Genomic DNA, 16,549 nt, shown 5'->3' on the forward strand with positions numbered 1-16,549 from the left:
AAAAATATATAATAATTTCTTCGCATAAATTACACATTAATAAAGTTTTGGGCTTATGGTGTGTTGGTACATGTTAAATAAATCACTAACAAAATGTTGTAATGTTGTAAACGTAAGTATTATAAACCTGTGTTAAGCGAATAAAATTTACACACTATCTATTTCTTTATGTGCAATTACCTTTACAGTATTTCTGCACAATCACTACAGAGTTGCTGGATGTTATGTCTAATGACTTGCACTTATTCCGCTGATACCAGCAGGCGTGGCAAGGATGGTGGGCACTTGCAGTCGCAACCTCAATGAAATAGTATTTTGGTTCGAGATCCAACTTGGAGGTTTGCGCACTCTCTATTGTAGCATTATCATTTGTATTGCGAATGTCTTCTTCACGCCAATTACTAAAATCCACCACAGGTAAGCCGTATTGAACAGAAGTTGTTTCCAGCGGAGTTATAAAACTTGGTTATCCCGAATGGGATCAGGTAAGAATCAAACTCTTCCGGTTATAAGAATAACTGCCCTAAACAGGAACCGAACCCAACACAATCCAATTGTGTTATAAAAATGGCGCTCCGAAACAGGAACAGAACTCCTTCACCGTACATGTAAAAAGTAGTGATTTATGTGTAGAAACGTAAAGGTATAAAGTATCTGACTCGTACTTAGAAATTTTCTGCAATTGTGAAAAATGGATGAAAGTAATGTTAAGTTAGTGCTGGACGCACTGAAAGCAAATAAAGAGGAACTTATTGAACAAACTAATAAAGAAATGCAAAATTTACGTGAATCGTTAGAAAATAAAATAGAAAAGAGTAATATATCTTTAGAACACAAAATTGAAAGGGTTAGCGAGCAAACTAATAGTGTACGTGAGTCTTTAGAAAGCAAAATTGTTGAGAACAATGATTCCTTAGAAAACAAGATGTTAGAAATCTCAGAGGCAACAAAACAACAGATCGACGATAAACTTGAGGTGCAATTAGAAATATTCAAAAAAGAATGCGTAGGTAGATATGAACAAATATCCAAAGAAATAGATGAGAAATATGAAAAGGTTAATGATAAATGTGAGAAAATATGGGGGAAAACACTTCAGAATTATCAAGAACTTGAGAATATTACGGTCGATTTGGGTAAATGTGAAGAAAAGGTGGACCGAGCTTTTGAGAAAATTGAAGCAATCGAGGGGTCAGTAAATAAAATTGAAGATAATTTGGAAAATAAAGAAAAAATGTTAGTGGGATTAAATGATACGACCCATAAGTTAGAAAGAAATGTCGTAGTTTTGCACAGTAGGGTTGATATTTTGTCACAGAACGCTATCCCTCCTGGTATTGATATCGTTAATATGAACCAAAATATTGCTTTAATAGGTGACAGGTTGTCAAGTTTAGAAATTAAGGTAGATGAAACCCAAACGAAGTTAACCTCATTAGCGGAGAGCGCTAGCAGAGAAGTGAGTGAGCGTAATTGGCGTAGATTAAGTATATCCGGTGATGATAGGAGTAGTCATAAGTCGAAATACAGCAGTAAGGAAGAAACTAGTAGTGCCAACCAAACAGATTGTAGTTCTTCGACAGCTAGTGAGACAACAAAACTAAAGAAGCGTATTAAAGTAAGAAAATCAGTTTGGGGTGACGTAAAAAGGGCTAAACGACGAATATTGCGTCACGGTGACATCGAAATGTTCCCGAAATTTTCTGGTTTAGAAGATGATGAGTCACCAGCTTCGTTTTTAGAGCAGTTTAAGATCGCAGCGCACGCTGTAGACGTACCTGAATCCCAATATTTAGATGTATTAGGGTTTATTTTTACCGGTAACGCTCGTGAGTGGTACAAGTCAAAATTAGGTACATTTCGTTCATTTAAAGATTTCACTAAAGAGTTCAAAGCTCAATTTGGTTCTGAACAAGTCATCGCAAGTAAACTTTCAGTGTTGCAATCGCAAGCGTTCAACCCAAAAACTGATGGTACTGTTACTGATTTCGTTCACAAAAGATTTAATAAGATACGGGGTTTGTCACCTAATATACCGGATACTTTCATTGTGAATACGATTAAACAGTTGATCCCTATTTCTTACCGACGACAATTAGCGTTGTTCCCAAATTTAGATTTCAGTTCATTTTTAACAGCCATACAAAATCTTGAAGCACTGTATTATGACAGCAGAAATACTAATGATAGAAACAATTTTTATGGTAGAACTGTACGTGTCAATCAGGTAGATGAAGTGCAAGGGAATTACGAGAGTTTTAATAAAAGAGGAAATTATGGTAATGAAAACCGTAAAAATTCAGGTAAAGGTAAGTTTGACGGACCCAGAAGAAAGGGAACTCCGAACAAGAGAAAGTTCCATTGGAACACAGGTAAGAATAATCATAGAAGGAATAATGATCGCAATGAAGGTCAGGGTAATAATCGTAGCAATTACGAAGATGATCACGAGTATGAAAATTCAAATCAAAACGAAAGAGTGAGCTTTGTAAATAGTAACCATGATGAAGGTATGAACCGAACACAGCCAATGTCTACATATACTCAATCTGCACCACAATTTCCGTATTATAGCCCAAGAGTTATGTTTCCTCAAAACAAAGATCAACATTTAAACTAAAGTTGCTCTCCAACGCGAGTGCGGTTGGCAGAGTTGGTAATGTAAATGGTAATTTTGGTACTAAAAGTCAAAATGCACTCAATGATTCGCAATGCGAGCTTGTTGTAATTGGAAAGAATGTAGTTAATGTAGTAAGTTGGGACACTGATTCATCTGAAAGTAGTGATGAAGAACAGAAATTTAATAGTCAAGCTAGGTCAGCTGAAATAAAAGTACATATTTTAAATCAACCGGTAGTAGCCTTGTGTGACTCTGGAGCTTCGGTTAGTATTTTGTCGTTAGAGACATGGAAACGTATAGCGTCAATCATATCACACCCTCACTTGCGACCAGCCCCACATATTTTGTTGGTGGATTTTTCAGGTAAGAAAAAGAAACAGGTGCAAGGTGAAACAATATTGTGTATTGAAATAGGGAAAGTTAGTTTTGACGTACGTGTGCTAGTTGTCTCTGATTTGAATACTGAATGCTTATTGGGTAGAAATTTTCTCACACAATCCAAGGCAAAGATAGATTTTGGTGATAATTCTATTACGGTTGAAAAGGAAGGAGAAATCGTTAACGTACCTATGCTAGGTGCTCAAGCTGACAATATGAAAGTTACAAAAATTCTGACTAAAGGTGATGTACAGAAAAAGGTAAATTTTGTATCTCAAGTTGGTATTGAAGCTAAAATGAATGTTACCAGCGGCAGTGATGATGAATCAGAAATTTTATTTGAGATTGGAAAAGTAAATGTAGAGTGTCCCATAGTAAATAATTTGGTAAGTGAAAAACAAAAATTAGAAAAAGAATGGGTTAATCATGTTGTTCTTTCTGATCAAGCTTATAATAAAATTCGTAATTCTTGTAGTAATGAAAAAGAAATGAGAGTGTTAAATCTAGAAGTTGCTAGCGAAGATAAATTTTTGTTTGATTACTATTCACAGCAAATTTTAGAAATAGACTGTGAGATCGAAAAATCGCATTGTAAATCGTTAGATAGAGCTGCAGTTTGTAATACATTTGATAGTAAGATTGAAAGTGAATTTGTTCCAATTTCAGAAATACGGGAAAGGGTTATGGAAGCACAATTGTCTGATTTTGAGAAAGAGAAATTGTTCAAATTGTTGTTGAAACATAGGAAAATTTTTAAAAATATTCCCGGACGTTGTACCAAATTTGAATATGAAATTGAAGTAGACACTGATCAACCTTTGGTTAAAAGGCAGTATACATTACCATATAAATTCAAAGAGCATATTGATTCGCAAATCGATGAGTGGTTACAATGTGGCGTAATAGAATCTTGTGTGTCAATCCATTCTCACCCAATCTTTTGCGTGCCAAAGAAAAACACTAGTAAAATGCGAGTAGTAGTCGATTTAACTGTCTTGAACAAGCATGTAAAAATAAAACAATCAAAGGTAAATAAAATTGATGATTTGTTGTTAAAGTTTCAAGGTGCGAAGTATGTTTCAAATATTGATTTAGTAGGAAGTTATACACAAGTTCCAATTTCTGAAAATTGTAGAGATTACACAGCCTTCTCGTGGAATGGCAAAATGTATAGATTTACATCTATCCTTTTTGGATATGCAAATGGAGGTGTAGGGTTAATGGCTTGTCTTTTGGTTGTCTTAGGTCATGCATTGTTTGATAAATTAGTTACGTACATCGATGACATTTCTGTACCAACATTTTCTTTTGATGAACAGTTAGAAATTCTAAATTTGTTGTTTACAAAATTAGAAGAAGCCAATATGACTGTAAATTTAAAGAAATCTTCATTTTGCAATACGAGTTTTCAATTTCTTGGTTTCGTAGTCACACCTGAAGGCGTGAAAAAGGATCCGTCGTATGTAGAAACAATTCGAACATTGCCTCGTCCGAAAAATGTAAAGGAACTTAAGCGAGTGTTAGGTTTGTTCGAGTGGTGTTCAAAATTTGTATATCATTTCGCTCATTTAGCCAATCCATTGTTTGAACTTCTGAAAAAGAATAAAAAATGGGTTTGGACTGACGAATGTGAGCAAAGTTTTACTCAGTTAAAAGCATCGTTAGCTGAAGAAGTGTTGTTAAATCATCCGCTGTTAGATCACGATTTTTGTTTAGTGACAGACAGTTCCTTGGTAGCAGTGGGAAGTATATTATTCCAAGAAGTTAACGGTGAAAAACACATACTTGGTTTTTACAGTAAGACTTTAAATAGTGCACAGCGAAATTTCACTATCACGGAATTAGAGGCGTATGCAATCGTTACAGCCGTACGTAAATGGGGACATTTATTATATGGCCATCACGTGAAAGTTTACACAGACCATAACTCATTAGTGTTTTTGAATAAAATTCGCCATTGGAACTCTCGTTTGGCTCGGTGGAGTCTTGAACTACAGGGATTTGATTTAGAGATAACGCACATTTCAGGGAGTGAAAATGTAGCCAGTGATGCATTGTCCAGGATAGTTTTAGCTCCTCCTAGTGAAATTCTGGATATAAACAATTTAGAAGTACTTCCATCATTCTTCAGAAATCTCACACCAGGAGAGTTAACTGAAAAACAAAAGGAACATCCTGAGTATAATAAAATTATCAAATTTCTAGAGAAACCAAACGATCCCTACAGTAAGATGCAAAATAGAAATGTAGAGAAATTCTACAAATTAGAAAATGGTATATTGTTGTATAAGAACTTTCACTTTCCCAATAGTTGGAGAATTTGCATCCCACCATCTTTAGTAAATCTGGTAATTGAAGAAATGCATAATAACCGTGGACATTTCGGGTGCGAAAGAACTGTAAGCTTCATCAGTGAGATCTGTTATTGGAAATCTATGCGGCGAGACGTGATGAACTATATTAACGATTGTCTCGAGTGTAAACGAACTAAAGTCGATACTCGACCCCCGGCGAGACCTTTAGAAACCATACAGGTGAAAGGCCCTAGGAGATTAATTTCAATTGACATTATCGGACCTCTTGTGCCATCTCCCTCAAAGTGTAAATTTATACTCTCAGTTTTGGATGTCTTTACTCGTTACCTTGTTCTTTATCCGATCCGGAACGCTACTACGAAGTGCGTAGTTAAATGTTTGGAGACATTGTACTTCGTGCACTTAGGAATACCTTCAGCTATATTGGCGGACAATGGTAGTTGTTTTATCTCTAAAAACTTTAAACAGAAAATGGAAGAATATGGTGTTAAGATATTTTATTCAACGCCTTACCATCCGGCGTCGAACGCGGTGGAGAGAATCCATCGGGACACGAACAGGTTGTTTAGACTGTTTTGTAAAGATGATCATGGTTCTTGGGAGAAATTTATACCACAAGTCGTTGTGTTGCTGAACTATTCTATATCTAGCACTCTTGGCGCGAGTCCAGCCAGTTTACATTTGAACATACAGGCTGAAAAACCTATCTTCGGACATTTTGGCATTTTTACGAATGATACGAACGAAAACGATAATGAAAGTTGGGACAATAAATTGGTAATGGCTGATTTTAAAAGAAAGGGAGTGATCCGAAAGCGAAATGAAAGGTATAACTCACAACAGGAGAGTAAACATAAAATACAGGTGAATGATCTGGTTTTTTTGAAACAGACAAACTTAAGTTCCGCAACAGACAAGAAAATCGCCAAATTTTTCAATGTGTTCAAAGGACCCTATCTTTGTATTAACAAACCCTCCAATTCAGAAAAGGTGTTCGAATTGTTAGATCCTTTAACTGGTAAATTAATTGGTTCACATTCAGTGGATAGACTTAAGGTGTGGAAACCTACGAAACAAACTCGTAAAATCTGGTTAGATTTAGCAGTAAAACATAGTTCTGAGAAATATCATGATGTAATTTCAAGCGAATTTAAAAATTCAGATCTAGAAAGTAGTGTTGAAACCGTTCTTTGCAATGCATTAACTACAACACCAGTATGTTTGTCTCAAAGTGTTCAATCGAGAAGTAATAACCAACGAATACATAAAATTTTAGAGAAATTGCTAGATATTGATAAGTATTTGAATTTTCTGTACTGTAAAAATTTATGCTCATCTGATGTATTGGAATTTGCGTTAGTAAATCTACAGAATCCTTATGTGGCACTACATGAGCAAGTACAAGGAATGTAAAAAAAAAAATGTTTCATATGATTTATGCAGGCATCTGTGACCCGCTATGCGACTTCCAGATGACCGTTGATATTTCTTTTCCAAAGTAATGGAAAAACCAGTAAAGAAATATGCCAAGTCATGGAGATGAGGTTCCCCCCCCCCTTTATGTGTATTGGGTAATGTAACATGTTTTTAATGCTCGGAGTAAGCTATTTTGGTAAATCCCATTCTTTATTATTTTAAGTTTTTAACCTTGTATTCTTTAATTCGGCCTCATCTCGGGGTGGTAAAATAAATAATTCATTGTGGGTAGGTTCCTTCGAAATTTAGCCAGGCAGATCCTGTCGAGTGATCAGAGAGAGTCATAGCTGAATTATTACGTTGTAAAAGTTTAGCTGTGAATCTTAAAGGCGTCGATAAATTTTATTAAATCTCGACCAAAAAGGTATATTATTGAATATTGTGCGAAAATAAAGTTTTAATATGTAATATGTTTTGAAAAATTATTTACTAATGAGAGAACCCATTTCGTATATTCATGTCATGTCACTATACTATTGCATTATATTTGAAAATTAATTTGTAAGTTGATATAGTGTTGTTTAAATGTTGTATTTTAAAGGTTTGAAGAATGGAAATATTACATTATTAGGAGTTATTTTGAGAATTAGTTATAAGGAAGCATATATTGATGAAAAGGTTATTTTTGCATTTCATGTGTCATTTTTCTCAAAATATTGAAAATTTTATGTGTTTAGTTTGATAAGAATATTTAGTGTGAGGTGTAGTAATACGAGTCAGATACTTACAAAAAAAAGATTGAAATCTTATAATTTAAGTAATGGTGTAAGAAATATATTAGTTTAATGTTAGTAAATAGAATATGAATAGTATATAATATAAAATGAAAATATAATAGATAATCAATATTATTCAACTTATATTGAAATCTTGTCTTATAAAAACAAATGTAATTTTATATTTTCGCATATACACACACACACACAAACAAAAAAAAGAAAGAAAGCCCATTTAAAATAAATAGCCCATAAAATAAAAGCCCATCTACGTTTGTGTAAAGTGTTAGTGAATCATAATGAATCAAATGTTAACAATGGAAGAAACAAGAGGAATAATAACCGGAAAAATAAATTTAAGAAGAGGAAACCCAAGATCCCAGGGTTCTGATAATCTTCAAAGAAGATCATCGTCCATGTCGCACGCCATTTATGAGTGTGTAGCCCCCCTCACTCCCATTCCATTTTAAATTTCCCAGTTACTGTTGGCTGAATTGGAATGAGGCTTCATGTACTGTTCGTCGACGCAAACTGTATTTTGGTTTTATCTTTGTATAAGTTGGCAATCCTGTGAGTGATGACTCGTGCTTCCTGTCCACCGAATAAAGGAGGTGTAAAGTGGTTATGACAATCTAAAATATAGTCCCTTGAATTCAAATGCCATCGTAAAATACCTTCACTGTTTTTAACACTTCAATTGTTTTGTATTAATTGGGAACTTATTTAACGCCCTTTGATATTTGTATTTCTGATGAAGGATATTTATTATGAATATTTATAAAATCTTTTCTGGTGTGCTCAGCGTAAAGATATTGACGCTGAGGCAAAAAAGCCGTGAAAGGTACTCTAAGTGGTTATGGTGGTCTAGATTGGTTCTACTACAGTGACGCCCGAGAAGAATATCAAAGTTTTGCCTCGCAATCGTTGAAGATTTAATAAGTTTGATAATGAAAAGAGTAAGCTAAATCTGCGCAGGTATATAAATATAAATTTAACACAAAATCTATGTTCGTATACCAAGACAACGTTTAATATGTGAAATCACGTAAGTAACGAGGCATGAGCAAGGAACTTACACAAGTAAAATGGTGAATTCCACTTGGAATCGAAAAATAATAACCTCCACGGAAGCTAAATAATGACTGTCCAACGAGCAACAAGAAGCATGGAGAAATCTTCTTCGTAAAAATGACTACATGATTCCCCCCCCCAAAATCCATTAATTTATAGTGTGGTTAAGTGTGATATCGAAATAGCGTGTGTTTAATACTAGTGCATAGTGTAATGCAAATTTCAGCCGGCATTCGTAGTGCGTCATCTTCCTTAAAGAAAGAAAGAATAAAATAAAAATATGTAATAATTTCTTCGCATAAATTACACATTAATAAAGTTTTGGGCTTATGGTGTGTTGGTACATGTTAAATAAATCACTAACAAAATGTTGTAATGTTGTAAACGTAAGTATTATAAACCTGTGTTAAGCGAATAAAATTTACACACTATCTATTTCTTTATGTGCAATTACCTTTACAGTATTTCTGCACAATCACTACAGAGTTGCTGGATGTTATGTCTAATGACTTGCACTTATTCCGCTGATACCAGCAGGCGTGGCAAGGATGGTGGGCACTTGCAGTCGCAACCTCAATGAAATAGTATTTTGGTTCGAGATCCAACTTGGAGGTTTGCGCACTCTCTATTGTAGCATTATAATTTGTATTGCGAATGTCTTCTTCACGCCAATTACTAAAATCCACCACAGGTAAGCCGTATTGAACAGAAGTTGTTTCCAGCGGAGTTATAAAACTTGGTTATCCCGAATGGGATCAGGTAAGAATCAAACTCTTCCGGTTATAAGAATAACTGCCCTAAACAGGAACCGAACCCAACACAATCCAATTGTGTTATGCAGTGGTGACTGATATTCAACGACGCTTAGCAGTGAATCAACCTCTCCTTCGTGAACTAAGGTTTCTCTCTCTCTCTGTAGCGTCAGAAGTAAATTCTAGAAATGAGCTAAAAGAGCTTACACCTTTATCCAAACATTTCAGTAAGCGTATTGACGAAAACGATTTGTTTATTGAATGGAGGGTTCTGCCACACTTCTTTAATGCTAACGAAAAAAGTGATTTAATGGCTATGGAATTGGATATCATGTGGGATTTCATTTCAAAAACGAAAGATTTTAATGATGAACTTAAGTTCCCCAACTTAGACAAGCTTGCAATACTTGTACTCACATTGGCCCACTCAAATGTTGAATCGGAAAGAATTTTCTCCATTGTAAATTATGTGAAAACAAGAAAGAAGAACAGAAATGGAGATGATGCTCTTAGTGCAGTGGCAATCTAGTGAGATCAGCTTTTCAGGCGAAGAATATAGATTGCTACCTGGCTGCTAGCCCGAGAAGACCTCTTCACAATACGTCGCCAGGAAAGCTTCAATAGATAATTTTTAATTTTTGTCAGATTTCTTCAGTATGTAAAACTTTGATTTGTGCTGTTGTTGTTGTTTATGATTTCATTAATCTAAAGGCTTTTATACTGAATTAGAAATTTGGGTCCTTATGCAGAGTAGTTTTGAAGTGTGATTAGGGCCATACTAAAGAGTTCGACTAACATAAGTCTCCTGCAGAAGTCAGTGTTTTAGTTTGACGCTAATCATACTTCAAAACATCTCTGCATAAGATGGATAATGTCTTGCATCAACCAATGAAGCCGCTGTTTGTTACAAATCTAGGTTTATCAGCACATTATAGTTTTAAACTTGGATTTGCGCAGAACAATGGTTTAATTAGTTAATGCAAACCATCCACGTATTAATTGCTAATATTTAGTCTGTAAACTTTTCTTCCCGTTAGTAAAGAGGGTTTTCTAGAAACACATGTTAACTAGGTAATTGCAAGTTGTAAAATTGATAAAAGAAATATTGTGGGAAAAATCCGGTAGATGTGGGTCTTTTCTTAATTGATGTGGGAAATTCAACTCGAGGCATCTGGAAAGACTGTGTGAGTCTTTCTCAGTGACTCTGTTGTAAATTTCTCCCACGTTATAATCGTTCTAAATTTATATATATTTTCATGCTCTGCATGGTCTTAAAATCCACAGAATTTGTCTATGCTGAAACTGAATGTCGTTCTCTGGTATGGCGAGTTAAAATCTTTTGTGTTACAGTTTATATAGCCTATGTTTAGCAGAAGGGGTCCAGCTCTTTTCTTTAAAAAATGTTACTATTTCAGTAATTTCTGTTCACATTCGGTTAGTTTGGGGTAAAGTTGGTTAGTTTAAGTTAGGTTAGGCTAGTTTAGGTTACGTTAGGTTAGTTTAGTTTGTTATATTAGTGTGGGAGTCCCGAATAATTTTCCAAAAAGTGGTAGAATTTCGCTTATTTCTACTAATATTACGTTAGTTTAGGTTAGTTCAGGTTAGCTTAAATTAGTTCAAGTTAGGTCAGATTTGGATGCATTATGTTATGTGTAAGTGCTTGCATTACTCATTTCTCCTGTAATTTTTGTGTTTTTCTCGTGGTTCTGGACCCTTGTACTAGTTATACTCTGTGTATATTATCATACATACTATATGAAAATCCGGGTTATGTTGCCCTTCCGTTTTTTATAAAAATTAGGAAAATTTACAGGAGAGATGAGGTAAGAAATGATTTCGAGTTCTTATCTGATGCTTGTGTGTGTAAGTTTGGCAATAAAGTTATGCTTAATACTAGAAAAGATGTGGAAGTGAGTACTATATTTAAGACGCTGAAGGTTCGATGATTCAGCGGCATGACCATTTTATGTCTACAACAGAAAGCAACGAACCCGTTTCTACTTCTACAACTACTACTACTGCTTATACACTGGATCTGTATAATAAAACTGCATATTTTAATGTGTTTACTGCTTTTTTGTAGATTGGAAACTGGAGGGGCAACTCTACACTTAAGCGAGAACTCCTATTTTCAATATTGTGTCTGAACTTCAACGTGGTATTATGGAGATAAAGGTGTGGCGAAGATGAGAAAGAGTTGAATGTGTGTGACACCTTGTCATAGGCGCCGTTAACATGCCTACAATTTTGTTTTAATATAATAATCCTCCGGGTTAACTTTACAGTGCTCGCTCCAGCTGGTATACTCTAAAACAAATAAATAAATTGACCTACATATCGCGCACGGGAAATTATTTTACGATTTCTTTTCCGATATATAGTCGTATGAACATTAACCAACCAAAAGAGTACAATAAAATAAGCACTCTTTCAATAATTCCTATTTTTCTCAGTGCTCAGTACAAAGAAAAGTTTCATATCTTAATTATTGAAATGACATTTCAACAATAACTAACGAGGTACGACAATGCCATATAAATTTCGAATGATCATCAGGTCAGCACCACGAAATGTAGAGCGTATCTTTATGAAATGGATAGTAGTAACTAAATTACGGTATCGAAAATCTTGAGTATAATACAAGATTGCTAACTTCGTGCAAGTATTAAAGAAAACATAAAATACATTTTGATTTGGAGCACGTCGCCATCTCCTTATGTTCCGTCTCCTGTTATATATACGTGTTTAACACTCAGTGTTAATATAAGCTGCTCCGTGGCTAATCGGTTAGCGTACGCGCCTTTAGCTTGGACGACCCGGGTTTAATTCCTGACTTGAGTATATGTGGCTTGGATTCCACGTTAATCAGTGGGTACACGTCTCATAAGGCTTCCATCCTGAAAGGGGCGTTAAACTCAAAGTCAACTCCACTTAGCGTGTTAATATCATCCGAGTAATGAACTGTAGCAGTTATGAGATCAGAAGACCCTGACAGTGTAAGAAATACTGCTGAAACTCTGGTAATCCTAGTTGATTCCTATTGGAAAAATCCTTCGGGGCGATTTCGTTGTTCCAGGAAGAGGCATTCACTATCGTAGAAGAAGTATCTTCTTTTTCGGTTTATGAGAATATTGTCTGAATACTATTACATAAAGTACCAAAAGGCGCACATGACTCAAACCAGTATTTATAAAACATGGGGAAAATACTATACAGTTGTTTGTATGGTAGAAAAAAATGCTTTTTCTATCCAAATAAGAGAGATATTTGCTTAAATCGTAAGAATCCCTTTTAATGTGAGCAGGCATTTATTTTAGTAAAATAAAATTGTTGAAAAATTTGGTTAAACTCATCTCTTATAATACAGCTCTCTCAGCTTAATATCTCACTTTAATTTTCAAAAGAATTGGGAATTGTAGTTAGCATATATGCCAGTGAGACTCTTCGATGTCAAGATCTTGTGATGTTGATTTTGATGTTTTAATATCCAAAAACTGATTTACATCGAAAAGATAAATAATATATCGTTTTACGAAATGCTTCAGTTCAATAAAATATACCGTATAACTATGCACTTAGTACTCTTTTCTTTTGTTAATTTAAGGTAGTTGTACGCTAGACGATAATAAGATTGTTATATGCTCCATTACATCTCTGTTTAATAGGTCTCTAGATGCTCTTTAGATAAGCCTGTACGCCTTCTTCGCGAAAGATCGTTTAATTTCTGGTAAGAATATTTGCTGTTAGGATCCAACAGTAGCCAGTAGGTCGATGTTTCGCATAACATTGCTACTAAAATTTACACTAATCTCCAATATGCCTAATTATCAGATAAATACCATAAGTTGCTGTATAAAAAAAATCCAATTAGAATTAAATTTTCGAAATCGAAAATACCAAAGTATTAAAGGAAATTAGAGCACGCAATAACGACGCAAAATAAATATAAATAGAAGTTGCTAGAGCTACATATATTTGATTAAGAATGAGAGGCTGGAGACAACAAGTAGATCTGCCTTTAAGATATTATAATACGTCTTGAAAATGCAAACCATTTCTAAGTAAAAATTTGTATAGCATTGCTTTTCATATTTTATTTAAGAAATAAAAGCAAGGTACGTAGCGCAGTTTCCTGTCTTCAGGCAATACTGATCGTACGTAGAGAATTCGTTACTTTAAGAAAAGTGAGAAAGAAGGCAAAAATCGTACTTAAATAAAATATATTTAAGTATAACAAGAAAGATTATTTATATCTATAACATAAACTATTTATTAAATATAGATAGTTTTTGTTAATATAGTTTGTCATCAGGAAAACAGGTTAGTTTTCGATTTATCAAGAGAGAAACAAAAGAAAAAATTGGATATTAATAAGTTTTTCAGTAGTTCGTTATAGTTCTGTCATTTTGGTATTTAGATCTATCGTTATTTTGTTATTAGTAGCAAAATTTTAAAATACTTGTTCCAGTATCTTTTATATCCTTAGTCTGATACCAAACCATTCCACCCACTAACTCAATTTCACCTGAACTGGCATTTACCTTTGTGTTTCCCCAGCTTGGTGATAAATTTAAATAAAACGAATATTTTTCTTATTTCTTTCAGATTTGTTTTTTTCCTTGTACATTGAATGCTGAAGATTTCAAATCTCAAACTTGAACAATTTTTTGTATTAACGAAACAGCTTCTCATTATTTCAACATTGTAATGAAATTGAAATGAAAACAAAAAACGTTTCTATTAAAGTTGAAGTGAAAACAGAAAGCATGTTATTTCAAGAATGTAATTATGAACTTTGTACTATTAGCTCTGACGATCATAAAGATCCTCTTGCAATACGCTTGGAATGTAAGGAACGAGAAAGTAGAACGGAGGGAGAGAATTTCACTCCAAAATGTAATGAGGATAAAACAATATCAGATTGGAAACTAACTTCTAAAGCAATATGTTTGATCAGGCGTTTGTCAACAGTTGAAGTACGTGCAAATTCCAATAGTTTTCACAGTAACATCAAGCCAAATTCCTCCGATTTAAGAAACAGCACAGAAGAGTCAAGCAATCAGATATCTTCCAATATTGGATATAAGAATGGTCACGAAGGGGACGTTCAAGAAAATGATAAGCAAGATGCAGGTAGCAATGCTCAGGCTGTCAGGTACGTTTAAATGTTTTATTTAATAAGTTACATTTTGTATAATTATTTTTTTTAACTTGCAATACTTAATTATTTTTTTAGTTAACTATTCTTTTCGTTTCGTTTTAACTGAGTAAATGGAAGCGCAAACATTTAAATAAATAAATAAAAAAAAGAAAAAGAAACAAACACATCCTAATGTTTAGCTTATAAGTTCAAGTGAGCAATACTTAATCCATAACGAAATGTCATCAAGTTCTAACTTTAGGTATTCTTGCTTCATTTTTTAATAATAACTTGTCACATCATAGTTTAGTAAAAAGCATTGCAAACGATGCTTTATAATCGTTTAATGAGTTGGCAGGCAAACACTTTTCTTTATAATTATATGTGCTGTGGTCTGTTTATTAAATAATAAGGTATTAATTTTTTGAATGATTGACAATAAGCAGTTGATTAACTCAAACTATCTTCGTGTGCTGGTTTGAGTTCTATTTTAAGGAACATTTGTTGTTCTACTGTTACTGTGAATGAAGGAAACGTTTGGGTGATTTACAATAGGGATTCACACTTCAATTAAAACAAAATGTCAGCGTTCTCTGTGTTCTCTACCCTTCACCACGTCAAATTGAATTCAATCATGTTGCGTGTATTTAAATAACACACAGAAGAAATGTTAAGTTATGTATGCTCTTTCTCAGCAAATGTTGCTTAGGCGTCTATGAGAGAAAGAGACGGTGGATTACAGTGGTTGCAAAGAGTGTTAAATCATAGTAATACACGGAGGGTTGAAGTAGATACGAGCTTAGTAGATCGTGCTGGAAAGTAGTGAATGTGACACGGATGATGTTTCTATTGAACCATGCCGTCTCGAATATATACATCACTTAAATAATTCAGAGCTATTTATGCTATTTAAATTTACGTATTGACTTAAAAGTGTAGAATAAGTGCTAGATGGATTTTTAGATAAATTGTGCACAAAATCAATTTAATAAATTAGTTGACTAATTTTTTTTTTTATTTTCACAGTGCTTCGTTTGAATATTCGTTTCCTAATTTATTTTGAACCAAACTTACGAATTTGGTTTATTGTTTAACATTAAATCTAAAATATATTTAATAATTTTCAGTTTTTTTTTGTTTCACAAATAATAAAATACTAAATTAGTCAATACTTACACGATACTAATCTTACACGTTCCAGGCGTGAGTAGTAATACTTATTTTTAAATTTTTCATCGATATTTCAGGTACAAACGTCGAACTCCTTTTATTGGGTATTTTTTGCAAATCTCGAGTGTTTGGTTATTGTTATTTTATTGATGGCATTTCGGAGGATTTACTAATAACTAATTAAACGTGCAAAACCTCTACATTGAACACATACTAACCTTGTACGTTCCAGCTGTGATGAATAATTACTGCTAAAAGGAGATAGTAAACTTTTCGCGGGAACGTATACTGTTAGTTATTAAGTAGTCTGCCTTTTGGCTGGTCGTGGGCCTAGTGAGGTGTTACTTCGCTTTTATGTTAGATTTGGACCTGGAATGTTTCTTCCACGTTTGTTGATCATCAGCTTCCTCACTTAGCTAGTCCCAATATCTTCTTCTATATTTTAAAATCATCGATTCGTTGCATACTCCTTTCTGCTCCTCACTGTCATTCCATCATTCCCTTATGGCGGTATGAAAAAGACAATTTCTTCGGAAGATGTGTTAAGTCCAATTGGAATTTCACGAAAGATGGTGCCTAATTGTGCGTAATAAAGAATATGTTTTCAACACTCAATTAGTTATTTCATTCACAGCAGAAATTGTTAAGTATAAAAAGTTTTACTTTCTGTGCAATTATAGATAAAAGTTTGCACATTACGCAGAAATGGGGTAATTTGTACTGTATCCTTGGTCTGTAATGTCTATTTAGGAGAATGTCAATTCTACTCTTTATTAGTAAAGAATTATGGGTTTTCAGATGTTTAATTTCTTCAATATTAATTCTAACAATAAAAGGCTTTGCAAATAGCACTGCATGGGTATATGCATTCTAATCCATTAGTCTAGCTCCTTTTTCATTCATTTCATTTT

The 16,549-nt window shown here is 33.9% G+C and overlaps 1 protein-coding gene across 4 annotated transcripts in view; it reads left to right on the top strand.

Moving 5' to 3' along the window:
• Positions 1-16,549, top strand: part of LOC145681206 (uncharacterized) — a 144,594-nt gene that overhangs the window by 68,768 nt on the left and 59,277 nt on the right. For 2 of the 4 annotated variants that reach the window (XM_081752725.1, XM_081752723.1), the window contains exon 3: positions 13,934-14,483. In XM_081752725.1, the coding sequence (XP_081608851.1) occupies positions 14,047-14,483 (437 nt within the window). In that variant the 5' untranslated portion in view covers positions 13,934-14,046. Of the gene's footprint in view, positions 1-10,203; positions 10,400-10,482; positions 10,648-13,933; positions 14,484-16,549 lie in introns of those variants that run through there. The other 2 variants (XM_081752726.1, XM_081752724.1) reach the window with 2 other exon arrangements.

Source organism: Thermobia domestica, chromosome 3 (assembly GCF_964235325.1).
Source record: "Thermobia domestica chromosome 3, izTheDome1.hap1.1, whole genome shotgun sequence".
In the NCBI taxonomy this organism is placed as follows: Eukaryota; Metazoa; Arthropoda; class Insecta; order Zygentoma; family Lepismatidae; genus Thermobia; species Thermobia domestica.